General features: G+C 39.6%; 1 protein-coding gene across 2 annotated transcripts in view; it reads right to left on the minus strand.

The window, feature by feature from the left end:
• The window catches only part of map3k5 (mitogen-activated protein kinase kinase kinase 5), an 81,574-nt gene that overhangs the window by 16,059 nt on the left and 49,667 nt on the right, over positions 1-15,848 (minus strand). For both annotated transcript variants that reach the window (XM_021468422.2, NM_001161750.1), the window contains 7 exons: positions 12,944-13,077; positions 8,165-8,292; positions 7,942-8,078; positions 6,526-6,631; positions 4,512-4,669; positions 2,364-2,544; positions 973-990 (listed from right to left, as the gene is read on the minus strand). In XM_021468422.2, coding sequence (XP_021324097.1) covers positions 973-990; positions 2,364-2,544; positions 4,512-4,669; positions 6,526-6,631; positions 7,942-8,078; positions 8,165-8,292; positions 12,944-13,077 — 862 coding nt within the window. The remainder of the gene's footprint in view (positions 1-972; positions 991-2,363; positions 2,545-4,511; positions 4,670-6,525; positions 6,632-7,941; positions 8,079-8,164; positions 8,293-12,943; positions 13,078-15,848) is intronic.

A 15,848-nucleotide genomic window follows, 5' to 3' on the forward strand; every position in this document is an offset into this window, starting at 1 on the left:
GGAGCGATATTGCTAGACAGCCCGCTCCCGTCCCAAATTAAACCCGTTACCGACCGCTCCCGTGATTTATTCGGAAATTTACACCCGCGCCGTAGAAATCTGGTCGGGTCCTGCGGTGCCCGCGGGAATGCAGACCTCTACTGTCAACTGTATTTTTCACTGAATTGGCATTCTCTTTAATCACGTCGACAAATTCATTGGTTTCTGTTCATTTATAAAACTCTTATTAGAAAAACTCCACTATATTTACAGTCACTTCTTAACATTCAGGAAACATGTCGAAATCTGCGCTCTAGTAATTTGCATTCCCAAAGTTCGTACTTCATTTGGTCGCTACTCTTTTCAGTTTTCTGCTGCTGATGCTTGGAATCATCTGCAGCAGACCTTAAAGCTCAGCACTTTTATTCCGCTATCATCTTTTAAAAATTCAATTCAGTCAGTAGTTCGAGATCACTGTGCTTGTTTTTAGTTTTTTTGTTGGTTTTATATGTTATTATCTGCATTTGTGAAATGGTTATTGTATTGTGTCCCCACTGCTTTGTACTGCATCTGCTTTTCATGTTGCCTCTTGACCAGGTTGTCATTGTAAATGAGAACTGGTTCTCAATTGACTTACCTGGTTAAATAAAGGTTATTATTATTTAATTAAATATGAAAAATAAGAAAATAGTTAATTTTGAAATGCTCCATTATTTTAACCTTAAGATGTTTTTTGAACATGGCTTCAGATCATTGTGGACTGACAGAAGCATAAAACACACAACATGTAATTTTAATAGAATAAATAAATACATATGTTCTGTATTTTAATAAAGATTTTCTGTATTGAAAGTTTCATCATTTCGCAAGCTGACTAAACCTCGAAAACAAGTGCAAAATGAATAATCATAGATAAAAATAAAAGGCAGAGGATATGATGATACTTATAATTCAATCAACAGAAACTGAGAACTTAAAATGCCAAAGACTCACCGGACCCTGGTGTAAGAGCTGTGGAAAAAAGAAGAGAGGAAGTAATTCAGTCATTTCAGAGAGAAAGGTGATTCTCAGGTCACATTTAAATTCAGCCTCCACTCCGCATAATAAGCATACTAAATACAGACTGAGCATGAAAAAGACATGAAAGTTAAGTGCTACACCCAAAATGATCTGTCCACCTTAGGAGGTCAAATATTTACTTGATTTGTGAGGATTTCGTTATGCGTGAAAGCAATTGCAAAGCCCGCCTCGACTTGAATTCAACAATAAACGTTAATCAAGAGTTACAAATTCACAGGTAAAAGTCAAGCACCAAATAAATACACTACAATCAATCAAATGAGCAACAGATCTGAGAAAAAGAAAGGCTGATGAACTTAGTAGTCACTTTTTCTGGCCTGGCTAGTTCTTACATAAAGAAATACTACAGGAATTTATAGTATATACTACTGTGTTTCTGAACTATACTATAGTAAAGTGTATTACACTGTATAATTCATTCATTTTCTTTTCAGCTTAGTCCCTTAATAATCTGGGGTCGCCACAGCGGAATGAACCACCAACTTATACAGCATATGTTTTACGCAGTGGATGCCCTTCCAGCTGCAACCCATCACTGGGAAACATCCACACACATTCACACACATACACTACGGACAATTTTGCTTATTCAGTTCACCTGTACCGCATGTCTTTGGACTGTTGGGGAAACCGGAGCACCCGGAGGAAACCCACGTGAACACAGGGAGAACATGCAAACTCCACACAAAAATGCTAACTGACCCAGCCGAGGCTCGAACCAGTGACCTTCCTGCTGTGAGTTCAAAGACATGCGGTACAGGTGAATTGGATAAGCTAAATTGTACGTAGTGCATGTGTGTAAATGAGTGTGAATGGTTGTGGCTGGAAGGGCATTCGCTGCGTAAAAACGTGCTGGATAAGTTGGCGGTTCATTCCGCTGTGACGACCCCAGATTAATAAAGGGACTAAGACGAAAAGAAAATAAATGAATGAATGAATGTTGAGCCCTGAAAAGTCGTGTGAAACAAAACTAATTGCTATGCAACGCATTGAAACCACAGCCCATTTGCTCATGCTCATAGAATAAGCTGATTTACAACACACAAAAAGTGAAATGAATGAGGACACATGTGGACATAACACAACATCTAAATCGAGTAATTTTAGCGTGACAAAGTCAATTTAATGCATGTAAGATATTTTCTCAACAATAAAATTGTGGCTAGTGAAAATGGCGAGGGCTAGTAATGTTGGAAAACTACTAGCCACAGTGGCTGGTGGTTAAAAAAGCTAACGTCAAGCCCTGCTAATAACATCTAAAAAACTTTATTTGAATTTCATGGGAACTTTAACACAAAGCGCACCTGTGAAACTGCTGGTCTTGGATCGTTTTTTGCGGGATGTGACGGTGAGGAACTCATGGGTGAGCAGATCGTTGGCCGTGGCTCGGCTGTCTGGATCAGGCTCAAAGCAGCGCAGGATAAAGGCTTTGGCTTCAGACGACATGGAGTCAGGAATCTCCGGGTGGATTTTAAACATCCCAACCTACACCAATAACACCAACACAACCGTTAGCATCCCAGAAAGCCATACCAACAGTGGTGTAGTCCTTGCTATACGCACGTATACTCAGTATGCTTACTTTTTACTATGAGCTGTTTGGGTATTACCACTTCGGAGGATCAATAATTGAGTATACCCTCAGTATACTCACTTGTTTTTCTGATTAAAATTCCCTAGTTTACATGTATTTGCGTCCCCTTTAACTATATACCAAACGGGGTTTTTTTTAACTCACAACTTAATTTGTGAAGATGTGCCTATTTCTTACAATTCTTACTTAATATTTATAAGACACATTTTTTTTTGTTTAACCCAAAAGGATCTGATCCTGATCCACACTAAAATTAAAATCCTAAAATCGCCCCTGTAAAACAGTATTTCACATTTGTCTTAATTGTGCCGCTAGTGAACGACACTATACCGTATATAACACTAAAAACTAGGCAAAGACTACTCATAAATCGCATAACAATGTGTGATTTAAAGGGGTAACTATTAGTATATAATAGTGACAACAGAAGACAGACTCCTAATAGTTTGGTTTAAAACAAGCATGCACGAATGTGACAAATAAAAATAATGGATGATTGATGTTTAAAGGAACCTATAAAATTTAAAGTAATAGAAAAGTAAGAAAGTAAGCTAAAAAGCCGTCTTTTCATGTATGTACAGGCCCTTTTGAGTTAACTTAATACAGGTAACTGATGTAAAAAAAAAAAAAATATATATATATATATATATATATATATATATATATATATATATATATATATATAATCTCCAATGAATCAAAGAAACATTGACTTTCGTTGTTTCTTTGCCTACTTTCATTTAAAATTTGTGTCGGGTGTAATAGTACACCACCTTTTTTTCTAGGACTACACCACTGCATACCAATATTAAGCTAATTGATTTCCTGATAGATTGTAAATCGTGTCTGTGTGCACTACTACATAATCAATATAAAGATGATCCCTGTGATGATGATCCCTGTGATGATGATCCCATTTTTCTTTGCTGTTTAATGTGGATTTGAGATATTTATTACGGCAAAGACATCGTTAAGTTTTTTTTAAATGCTGTTGTTCTTTATGAAATAGTAATGAATAATATAGTTTCTCTAGAAAAACATTGTGCATTTCTGAGTATGCCTCACAAAGAACTGTCCCTCCAGAACTGTCTTGAGCATCTGTCTGCGCTCCCAAAGAGCGTCTCACACCTCTTAAAGCTCCGCATTGCGTTCATTGTGTTTCATCTTCATCTTCTGTGAAGCAACTTATTTATTAGAGAAGAAAAACACCACAGTGGCTTCTCCAAACGCACTAAACTACATTTCCCTGTCTGATATCTGCTCCAGTGTATCAGGAAGTGAGCATGTTGTTCTCTTTGACTCATTGGGCTTTATTCGCTAATGTTCACAAAATGTTTTATGCAATACTTCAGTTTTATGCTGCTATATTAATATATTTGGATGGACACCCTGCTGAAAAAACAGCTTAAACCAGCCTAGGCTGGTTGGCTGGTTTTAGCTGGTCGACCAGGCTGGTTTTAGAGGGGTTTTGGCCACTTCCAGGCTGGTTTCCAGCCATTTCCGGCCTGGTCTTAGCTGGTCAGGCTGGGAGATGTCCCGCTAAAACCAGTTTGACCAGCTTGGCCAGGCTGGGAGCCAAGCCAAAGCCAGCTATGTCCAGCTTAAACCAGGCTGGTCAAGCTGGTTTTAGCTGGATTTACCTGGTCATTTTCCAGCCTGAACAGCTAAGACCAGGCTGGAAATGGCTGGAAACCAGCCTGGAAATGGCCAAAACCCCTTTAAAACCAGCCTGGTCAACCAGCTAAAACCAGCCAACCAGCCTAGGCTGGTTTAAGCTGGATTTTTCAGCAGGGCACACAGCTACTAAAGCAACAAATATTGGCACAGATGATAAATACAGCACAGGATCATTTCTGACCTTGAACATAGCTGCCTGAGGTTCCCCCAGCTCATAGAAGGGTGGTTTCCCAGTGGCCATTTCTATAATGGTGCAACCCAGGGACCAGATGTCTGCTGGCTTACCGTAGCCACGGGGTCCTTTATCTATGATTTCAGGGGCCATGTACTGCAATGTACCTGTAAAACAAGAACCATGGGAAACACGAGTAAGAGGAAGAAGAAGACGATACTTTAGGATGCAATCAAAAGTCAACAGACCAATTCAGCTGACAAATAAAATAGATGTGTTGTTTCTAGGCTTTTGAACAGCATATGGTGCTCTAGGCTAGTTTACAAACATCAGGAGCCCTATCCAGTGCTTAACTTGTGATCTGCGAGGTCCTGGAACAGATCGAGGTAACGGATCCGGCATGTTACCCGAGGATGTAGAGGTGTCGCGCAGGAAAGTGGAGAGCGGGGGTGGAGGTGGTGATGCCGTGGGATGGTGGAGGTGTGTCACGGACGAAAGTGAAGAGGGTTGGGGAGTCGCGGAAGAAAGTGAAAGTGAACAGGGGACGGGGGAGGAGGGCAGTTAAGGAGGCGGATTGGTAAAATGAGGTGCCGGATCAGATTTCAGAGGTGCCGGATCTGGATTAGGCATATTCCGGCACAAATTAAGCCCTGGCCCTGTCATACACTCGGCACAAGAAGGCGCAAGATGTGTTTAGCCCGATTTCTTGCTATTTTCAGACCAGCGCAACCCTAATTTTCATGTTTTGAGCCACGTTGTTTTAATAGCAAATCCATTTGTGCCACTTTGTGGACTGTGGGTGTTCCGGTCTGAATTAGAGGTGTGTTGATTATGCGCTTATGCAGGTCCCAACGCTTACATATTGCTTAATACACACAGGATGTGCAGCAATACACACATATCATTACAAATGAATTAGAATTAAAGGATTAAAATGTTACAAACATGATTGTTTTCGACATAAATAAACAAACCACTGCTTCTTTATGTCGGGGGGCTTTTTCAGTTTATTCATGACAATCTGCATCTGTATGTTATCATTATCAGCAGTATTATTTATAATATGCAGATTTATATTTGTTTGAATAAATACAAGAGTAGATTTGTCCACCTGTTTGGTTTTGGAGACGTCTGCATCACCATATGGGGCATAAGAACAGGACGTGTGCTTAGATATAACTTTTGACCACACTTTGTAGTATTGTTTATTTATCCGTTTGCTGGAAATTAGAACTGAATTTATAAATAGTTTTGACACAAATCTTTGTGCTTAACAAACTAATATAAATATGTAGGCTAATGGACGTGTTCAGAGGAGTGAGTTTCCAGTTTCCTTACTCCACCAAAGTAAAGGAGTAAAGAGTAAAAAGAAAGTAAAGAGGCTGATTGGAGGAGGCTCGTTCTTTATAATCGTGCTGCAGATGCTCTGTTTAACTGTTTTCTTGCAAGTGAAGCGTTCAGTTTTTACACTTACAAAGTCCGCCATGTAAATAGCAAATGCACCATGACATGATGCAACTGACTCTTAAGGGGAATGTGAGACAACACTCTGATTGGTTTAATGCACATTATGCTGAAAACACACCCAGAACTCATTAAGAGAATAAGCACAATGCTGTTAGACCATGCGCTGTGGTGCAGAGCATATTTTACTGTCATTAAAAAAGTAAAAGTGGATTCAAACACACCCTTAATGCGTTTGCACCATTTGCTTTAGACTTTGCGCCTAGATCATTAAAATAGAGCCCTAGCCTATAGAAATGTTCATATAAGGATGAGCCACAGAACACATGGACCTATGGCAAGATCACCACAGAACAATAGTAGTTTCAAGGCATTTACCAGATGGAGCAAAATGTTTTAATAAGTTTGCATTGGCAAACTCTTGAAGCTAACTTTCAGTTTTGAAGTTTATTTTTATAATTTCACTTGAGGTACATTGAGGCCTACATACCAACAGTTTAAGTGTGCTGTTCATAAAAGCATATGTAAAAATAAATTGCAACATAAATCCATTTCATACCAGTAAATGTTTCAGTGCAGGGGTTTATTCCAGCCAGACGTTTGGACGTTCCAAAATCGGAGATTTTCAAAACTCCACTGTAGGTGTTTATCAAGACATTATCCCCCTGTGGGTCATGAAAGAAATGACAGCATCGATTACTTACAGTCAGCAATCTGCACAAAATGGGTTCAGAATATTGCAGTCTGTAGATCATGTGAAATGGCTCATGCGCCCTGCTTGTCATCAGTATCAGCAGATGCTCTCCATTTCACCAAACAATTAAACTTGTGTTAAAATAACTATAAATAACTACTTTGTTCTCCAATGTCTTCCACATCATGCATTGCACTTATGACGCTAATGGAAAAATGATATATATTTAGGAGAGGGGTCTCTAGAATGACATGAAGAGGAGTAATTAATAACACAATAATAATTTAAGAACAAACTAATAGTTCAACCCAAAATGAAAATTTACTCACTATTTAGGCACCTTCAAGTGGTTCTAAACAAAGTTCCCCCATAAGGAGGGGAACTTCAATGCTATGTGGAAAACTTCCACTATGGGGACTTCATCAGAAGCCAATCATATGAAAGAGTATATAAATGGGCCAATGAAATGCCAATGAGTTGACAGCGTCAACCTGCACATCTGTTGTCAATTACAATCAGTGTTGTATAAAGACGCCGCTCGTGCCACGCTGAGGCATTCATTTCACTTTCAGAGCCTTTCATAAAGCTTCTGAGAGAGACTTATAAGGGTTTCTCCAAGTGTTCATCACAGAGAGAGTAAAAACAAAAAAGCAAGCTGCTTTTCCCAGTTAAGAGTGTGTGAACCTAACCCGCTCGCTTCCTCCGGGGTGGTGAGTGCGGCGTCAGATCTAGAAGCAGACATGATGGCCTTACTCTACCAGGCTGCTTCAGCCGTGTGTCTGGAGGTGGTTCATCCCCCAGCTCTGCGGCCAGACCGACTAGATGTGTGTTAAGTGGAGGATAATAAGGCCAGACCTTCTAAGCCTCCCGTTCCTTTCTTCCTGGAAGTGCATAGTGTGCTCATGCAGTCTTGGAGCGCACTTTTCTCTGCAAGATCTGCATGCGCTTCTGCCCTCACCACCCTTGACGAGTAGAGCAGCTAGGGGTACGAGTCGATTCCCCAGATCGAGCATGCCATTGCAGTACATTTATGCCCGCATGCTGCCTCTTCATACTTAAGTGACCGTTGAGTCTTTTCTTCTCTTAAACACAAATTAAGATACTTTAAAGAAAGTTGGAAATCAGTGACCATTGACTTCAATGGTAAGAAACACGAATACCATGAAAATCGGTAGTTACAGGTTTCCAACATTATTCAAAATATCTTCTTTTGTGTTCAGCAGCAGAAAGAAACTCTTAAAAGGTTTGACGCAAGTAAAGGATGACAATAAATGATTTTACCTTAATGTCCCTGTGAACGATCTGGTTGTCATGCAGGTATTTAAGACCATCCAGAATCTGCTTAGTGTAGAAGCCAATGGTGGGCTCATTGTTTTTTAGAGGACCCCACTTTGAACGAAGCAATGCTGACAGGCTGCCTGTGATAAACAAAAGTACAAATTTTTCTTTCATATATATAAAAAAAACATTTAGAAATCATACAGATGAGTTATGTCTGCCTCACCTCCAGGAACCTGCTCCATGAAGATCTTGATGAAGCCGTTCTCGCTGATGGAGCCGAGGTACTGCACGATGTTCTTGTGCTTGAGGTGTTTATGCAGGGCGATTTCTTCATGCAGAGGCTGTGAATATCTACCAACAAACAGCTGTTTTATGTGCTGTCATGTCTCAAACCTCTGTTGAATCTTATCATCACCACCATTCCTGATTATGGTACACCGGTTTAACTCTATTCCTCGATATTTCAAACTTATGTCTTTAGTGCTAGTTGTAGCTTGACAACTAATCTTAATGGGTTAATGGTGAAATTAGGGATGCAACAATGCAGTTAGCCTACGGTTCAATATATACCTCAGTTTTTTAACATGGTTTTTGGCTCGGTACAGTTGTGATGGCTTGACACATGTGTTGTTGTTGTTTTTTTGTTATTCTATGCTTAGGCAATAGGCGAGTATTGAACCGTGGATGTCGTACCAAAAGGTTCAATATTCTATTGAGAATTGTGGCATACCTAGTTGAAAACAATATACATACTAGGTAGGGCTACACGATAAAGCTGACATTGCAATATTTAGTTTTCTGCAATATATACTGAAAAAGGAAAACAATTGTACCAGATGATGTTTTGGAAACAGTTCATTATTTTAGATTGATCAGGGTTATTCTTAAAGCTATGAAGCTGCATAAAATATAATAAATTCCAAGGATAGTTCAATGCATTAGAGCAAGAACACAAATGAAAAACAGTTCTTAATTGTTTTCTATGGAAATTAAATTAAATAAGTAAATAAAGTGTAAAATAACACTGTATTATTTTCTGTTTATAATTAAATACAATTAATCTTTGTTAAAGCTGCAATGGGTTAAATTTCTTGAGCTTGGACAGTTCCTCTAAAAATGAAAATTCTGTCATCAATTATTCACCGTTTACTTGTTAATATTTGACTTTCAAATATTTTTGGAGACCTGTAGCAATTGACTCCTAATGTACAGTCTTGTGGTGGATCCCAGTTGTAAGAGCAACAAATAATACCTTGACCGCTATCATTTGGAAAAGTTGCAGACGTTGGATTTTTCTGATGAATCACCTGTTGAACTGCATCACAATCATCACAAATACTGCAGAAGACCTACTGGAACCCGCATGAACCCAAGAGTCTCACCGAAATCAATCAAGTTTGGTGAAGGAAAAATCACGGTTTGGGGTTACATTCAGTATGGGGAGATCTGCAGAGTGGATGGCGACATCAACCGCCTGAGGTATCAAGACATTTGTGCCGCCCATTGCATTACAAACCACAGGAGAGGGACAATTCTCCAGCAGGACAGCGCTCCTTCTCATACTTCAGCCTCCACATCAAAGCTCCTGAAAGCAAAGAAGGTCAAGCTGCTCCAGGATTGGCCAGCGCAGTCACCAGACATGAACATTATTGACCTTGTCTGAGATAAGATGGAGGAGGAGGTGTTCAAGATGAACCCAAAGAGTCTTGATGAGCTCTGGGAGTCCTGCTGAACGCTTTCTTTGCCATTCCAGATGACTTTATTAATCAGTGATGTGAGTCAGTGCAGAGATGTATGGATGCAGTCCTCCAAGCTCATGATGGAGTCAGACACAATATTCATTCTGTCTCCACTGCAGCAGGACTTTCATGTTTTATTGTGGTCAAATAAGTGTAATCTGGAGGCCTTTGCCTTTCATATAAGCCACTTCTGATGCCAAATGATCAACTAGAAGTCAAGTTATTATTTGGTGTTCCTAAAACTTGGATAGCCCACAAGACATTAGTCAGGTAGTGTATTTGTTTTTCCTATTATGGAAATCAATAGATACATGTATTCAGCTTTCTTCAAAATATCTTCATTTGTGTTCATAAACTCATAAAGGTTTCTAACCACTTAAGGGTGAAAACATTTTGAGTAAATTTTTATTTTTGAGTGAACTATCCCTTTAAAAGCACATGCAAACTTCCACTCTGTTGTGGTTAAACTCCACAGTGACTCAATAAATGTGTTCTGAACTGTGCTGCTCAGACCAGCTATAATTACCACTCAACATTGAACATTCTGAGATGTGATTATTGCAGATGCACACTTTGTGATATATCGATGCTGAATCGATATATTGTTCACACTGCATGATTTTCATAATGGTCATATCACTGTTGTCTTCACACTGCATGACTATCTAGGGTGGCGTTCAGCTACTGCTGTGTTCATCCTGCATGAGGGATCTGTGACAGAAGGATGCACACTGCAGGACTACAAAAGATCACATACGAGACTGGAAACGGTACCCTGCAATGAATAATTAATAATCTACCATTCTCAAATGGTCCATGAGCTAAACGCTGATTCACAGTGACATGGCAAAAAGAAGATTATAAAGAAGGAAATGTTTGAGGAGAGGCAGGGAATGAGGACTGTGCGTTGTGCAGAGAGAAAAATGTTTATTGTTATTGTGAATCTTATTTATTCTGAGGGTGTGGTCTGTAACTCCTGCGCTCTCATTGGCTGATGTGTTTTTCACTCAGAACTCATTTCACACAGTAGGGGCTCTATTTTGACTGTCCATGCGCAGAGCGCAAAACGCAGGGAGCAAACGCTTTCAGGGCGTGTCAGAACGCATTTTTGCTAATTTACGGATGGGAAAATCCGCTTTGCACCAAGGCGCATGGTCTAAAAGGGTTGAGTTTATTTTCTTAATGAGTTATAGGTGTGTTTTGAGAATAAACCAATTAGAGTCTCATCTCCCATTCCCTTTAAGAGCCAGCTGCGTCGCGCCAAGAGCGCATTCGCTATTTACAGGACGCAAAGTAAGTCTAAGTGGAAAAAATGAGCATTTCACAAGCAAACAGTTCACAGTTTATTAACAGAAAACAGTTAAACAGAGCATCTACTGCGTGAGAATGAGAGATAATGGAACTACTTTCACATTCGCTCTTGGATAGGGAAACCTTTACACACAGACATCAATTAGTCTATAAATAAATAATTTAATTTGTTAAGCGCAAATATTCGTTTCAAAACTATTTCTAAATTCAGTTCTAATTTCCAGCAAATGAATAAATGAACAATAATAACGAAGTGTGCTCAAAAACCTGAGTTATATCCTAAAACACATGCTGTGCCCCATATGGTCTAAAACCTGCAGGTGGACAAATCTAAGCTTGTTTTAAATAAAACAAATATAAATATGGATATAATAAATAATACTGCTAATAATAATAACATTATACAAAAGCAAATTGTTATGAATGAACTGAAAAAGCCTCCCGAGATGAAGAAGACATAAAAGCAGTGGTTTTTCATATTTATGTAGGCTAGAAAATAATATGTTTTGTAATATTTTAATCCTTTATATTTATATCCTATATCTATTCTTATTATATCCTATATATATCCTTAATATTTACATTTTTTCATATGTAAAGATATTTGCCTATTGCTCTACATCTTGTGTGTATTAAGCAGTGTGTAAGCGAGGCGCAACTCTGCGCTGGAGTTTAGACCGGGTTTGTTTTGGTCTAATGAAAAATCAATTTTAGTTTCTCAAACTAGCAACGCACCAGCAGTCCGCCTCAGAACGCCTTCCTTTTTAGAGCAGAACGCCTATGCACGCACATATGAGCGCAAATGCATTTGCTATTTAAACAGCGTAGCGCAACGCCTCAAAACGACTCTTGCGCCAAGCTGAAATTACCAAACAATTACCAAACCACATTGCGTCGGGTGTATGATAGGGCCCTATGACTTTAAATCAAAGTCAAGTCAAGATATATTTCACACACAGCAAATCATGCATCTGAACTCAGTATAATACCTATATGCAAGTTTATATGTCTGATAAAATAATTTTAACTCTATTTCTACACTTAATGTCCATGTCAACACAAACAATACAAATAATTACATGGTTTTTGCTACATACACTCTTCCATGGCGGGGCGCCACACCAAAATTCATCCCACCACGGCTACATAACAGCTTCTTATTAATTCAAAACATTCATTCATTGTTGTTGTTGTTTTTAATAGCGGGTTATAATCGCACCAAAACGCATTAAAAGGTAAGTGAATTATAACAGCGCTAACTTTTCTGTTACCGTAGGGCTGTGCGCTATTTGTTTAACACGTTAAGGTGATGTGCTGACAGACTGACTGACATACTGACAGGTGTGTGATGCGTGAGGCCAGCAAACACGATGTAGCTTTCAGTTAAGATGAACACAGTTTCCAGAATTATACTTTAGTTATAGATAAAGGTCTGTGATTCTGCAAACAAAGATTTTAACATTATCTTGCTGGAGTTTACTAATGTTTCACTTTACTCCAGGACGCATTAATACCGATTTGTAGGTCTATTAGAGACATTCATAAATATTCCTAGCAAATCTAATTAATGTTGGAGACATAGTCACTACATAATCGCACTAAATCGCACTTCAGCAGTGCTTATTTGAGAGCGCACAAGAAGATCTGAGCTTGAGCAGCGTGTTTGAGGATGTGCAAGAAGTTTTGTGCACGAGCAGAGAAAATCGGCGCGCAAGCAGAGATTGGCATGCTCGTATTTACATGAAATAAATGCGATCCCGACGTGTAATACTGCGCTTACCACACTGAAATAACGCCATAGTTGGTAGATTTGTGTAAAAGACCTGCCGCCACAAAATTCTAGAGGAAACACTGAATTATAATAATAATAAATTGCAAGGAAGCATATTGCTTTCGAGAGGGATTTCAAAGTGGATCTCATCAGACAAACCTTAAAAGGTGTAATTGCTCACCTGCTGTCCCGTTCAGGTATCTCTTTGATGGCTAAGCGCACCTGGTTACTGAGGTCACGGCCAGCGTAGACAACTCCAAAGGTGCCCTTACCCAGAACCACCTTCTCTCCATGCTCATCGTACTCATAATCATACTGCACACACACACAAACACGTCATCCTCTCTGTCGCTCAACATTGTACATAAATATACACAACAATACACATTTCAGGCATTTTCCATAAACATTCCTTGAACTGGAAAGATTTACAACAAATATACTTATATGTTTAGTGTACTGTAGACAGTCTGATTTACAGTAAACTGAGTGCATTATTAAGGTGCAGTATTTAGGATGGTTTGCAGTGTTTATTGCAACACAAAATCAAAACACTAGAGAGTTTTTTTTCCACCGGTCACTCCTCATACGATGACTAAAATCCAGATTGATGACACTAACAGAAGCAAACGTGCCTGACTACCGAGCTTAAGCCATGTCCTAACTACACGCAACAATACATGATCAATCAAATATTTTCATTAGCTGCGTCCCAAATGGCACACTATGCACTCATGCACTATGTACTTATGTACTTACACACTCAACAGCATAGTACATGTATGTAGTGTCGTCCCAAATGGAGCACTAATGTTTTTTTACTAAGCGGAAATTTAAACCGTTTCCCTAATCATGTTTGTCGGTCGCCAAATCGGTGAAATAAACGACCGAATTATCAAATAATACCTGCCAGAGTATAACCGCGTTCACCATCGGGAGGCGCTATAATCACTCTTGTAGGAGAGTTTTGCTTTCACCATCCAAAATAAATAAAGTTATACAACATGTGCGCCCGATAGCTCCGCCCCTTCCGCTACATGTCCATCATTACACACCTCGTTTTAGCGGCAGAATGAGTGCATCATCCGGGTAATTAAAGTGCACTCATTATTTTTAGAGTTTTCAGTGTGAACACACTACTTACACACTTTTAACCTAAAAAATGGCGTAGAATTGTGTATAAGTATGCAATTTGGGACACAGCTATTGTTAAAAGGAGTTTTTTCTCAGCAACATCAACACCTGAAACTACTATTTTAGAAACGGTTTCTTCTTCTGTGACATCGCAGGTGAACAACAGCATAAACTACGATGGCAATGATCACCTCAGGTACTGAAAAGCAGCAGCAGAAAGATTACCTCAAATCTAGAAATTAAAACAACTAGCAAACGAATAGTTAAAAATTTTGTTAAGACTTTATTTTGATGGTCCATTCGAGTATTAGTAGACTGTCTGCTTAATATCTGCTGATGCTGCTCCTTCAACAGACATGTAACTGACTATAAGAAGCTTTGCAGTTACATTTCAACTTACATTAACCCTAACTGTGCATTCACATGGGGCCTCAGTGTCAACGCTTGACCGAGGGCGTGTCTGAATTTAAGGCTGTGATCTGATCATCATAGCAGCGTCAGCCAATGAAATTAGTCCACAATCAGCTACTGTCTTAGCTGCGGTATTTGCATAAAGTGATCTGATTGGCTGACGCTTTCATTGGCACTTAAAAAGTTGACAATTTCCCAACTTCTGCAGTGAGCAATGCCACTGAAGCGGCGCCGACAGATCCACAATGCAGTTCAGCAATTGTCGTCGCCCATTCAAAGAGAATGGGAAGCGTTGACGCTGTGTGAATGGGGTGTAACCCCTAACCCAACCTAACAGTCTACTTATTATCTAATGAGAGATAGTTGGCATGCAGTTGCAATGTAACTTAAATCACCATCAAAATAAAGTCTGAACAATATTTTTATATTATTTGCTGATTAAAATGGGGCGTCAAAAAGGACAGCAGCAGCCTTTTTAATCCACACTTATGGGTGTTTTTTCAATTAGCATCATTCATTCATTTTCTTTTCAGCTTATGCCTAGTTCAGACTGTGTGATTTTAGCTCGCCAACAGGTTTTGAAAAATCGCCGACAAATGCTTGAAATCACAGGCAAATCGGTGCTCGTGTACGTGAGTGACAATCACACAGTATGAACTATCAAAGACGCCATCTGAGAGAATCGCCGATGAGTCGCCGATGCCTGCGAGATATTTGGCGTGCTGAATATCTGGAGCTGTCGGCGATTCAGATCATGCTGTGTGAATTGAGTTTTGACTGAAAATAACATCAGCGATCGCCTACAGCCAATGAGAGAGCAGCATTCACTTGTGTGTGTGTGTATACCTGCTGCAGGCCAGCGGGAGGCTGGGGGAGAAGTTAAAGCGCTCATTTTCGGTTTATTTGGACCCACGAAATGGAGGAAAAACTAGTGGAGGTTTGACAGGACTCAGGAGCAACCGTGTCTGTTTGACATTTCATACAGAAAGAAATTAGTTTATTATCAACGTTGAGGAGAAATGGCTAATTCCCTTTAAACCCAGGTGAGCAAATATGTACATTTTCCACCCCATTAAAGGCTTCTTTCTCATTATGTAGTTAATAACAAAAGATATACGACGTGTTTTTGGCTGTGAGACGTAGTTTGGACGAAGTTGTCGGCGATTCTTCCTATAGTAAAGTCATGCAGTGTGAATGTCCCTGTCGCCGATCCATCTTGCAGTGTAAACAAAGCAGCGACGAAACGCTAGCCCAGATAGTCATGCAGTGTGAAAACATCTGTGACACGACTACTTTCAAAATCATGCAGTCTGAACTCGGCATTAGTCGCTTGATTATTTAGAGGTCCCCTGGGCTTGTGAGGGAAACCAGAGCACCCAGAAGAAACCCACGCCAACACAGGGAGAACATGCAAACTCCACGCAGAAATGCTGACTGACCCAGCCAAGCATCGAACCAGCAACCTTCTTGCTGTGAGGTGATTGTGCTACCCACTGCGCCACCGTGAGGCCCGATTTATTATTTTATAAGACGTAACTTAT

The sequence above is a fragment of the Danio rerio genome, chromosome 20, assembly GCF_049306965.1.
Source record: "Danio rerio strain Tuebingen ecotype United States chromosome 20, GRCz12tu, whole genome shotgun sequence".
Taxonomy (NCBI): Eukaryota; Metazoa; Chordata; class Actinopteri; order Cypriniformes; family Danionidae; genus Danio; species Danio rerio.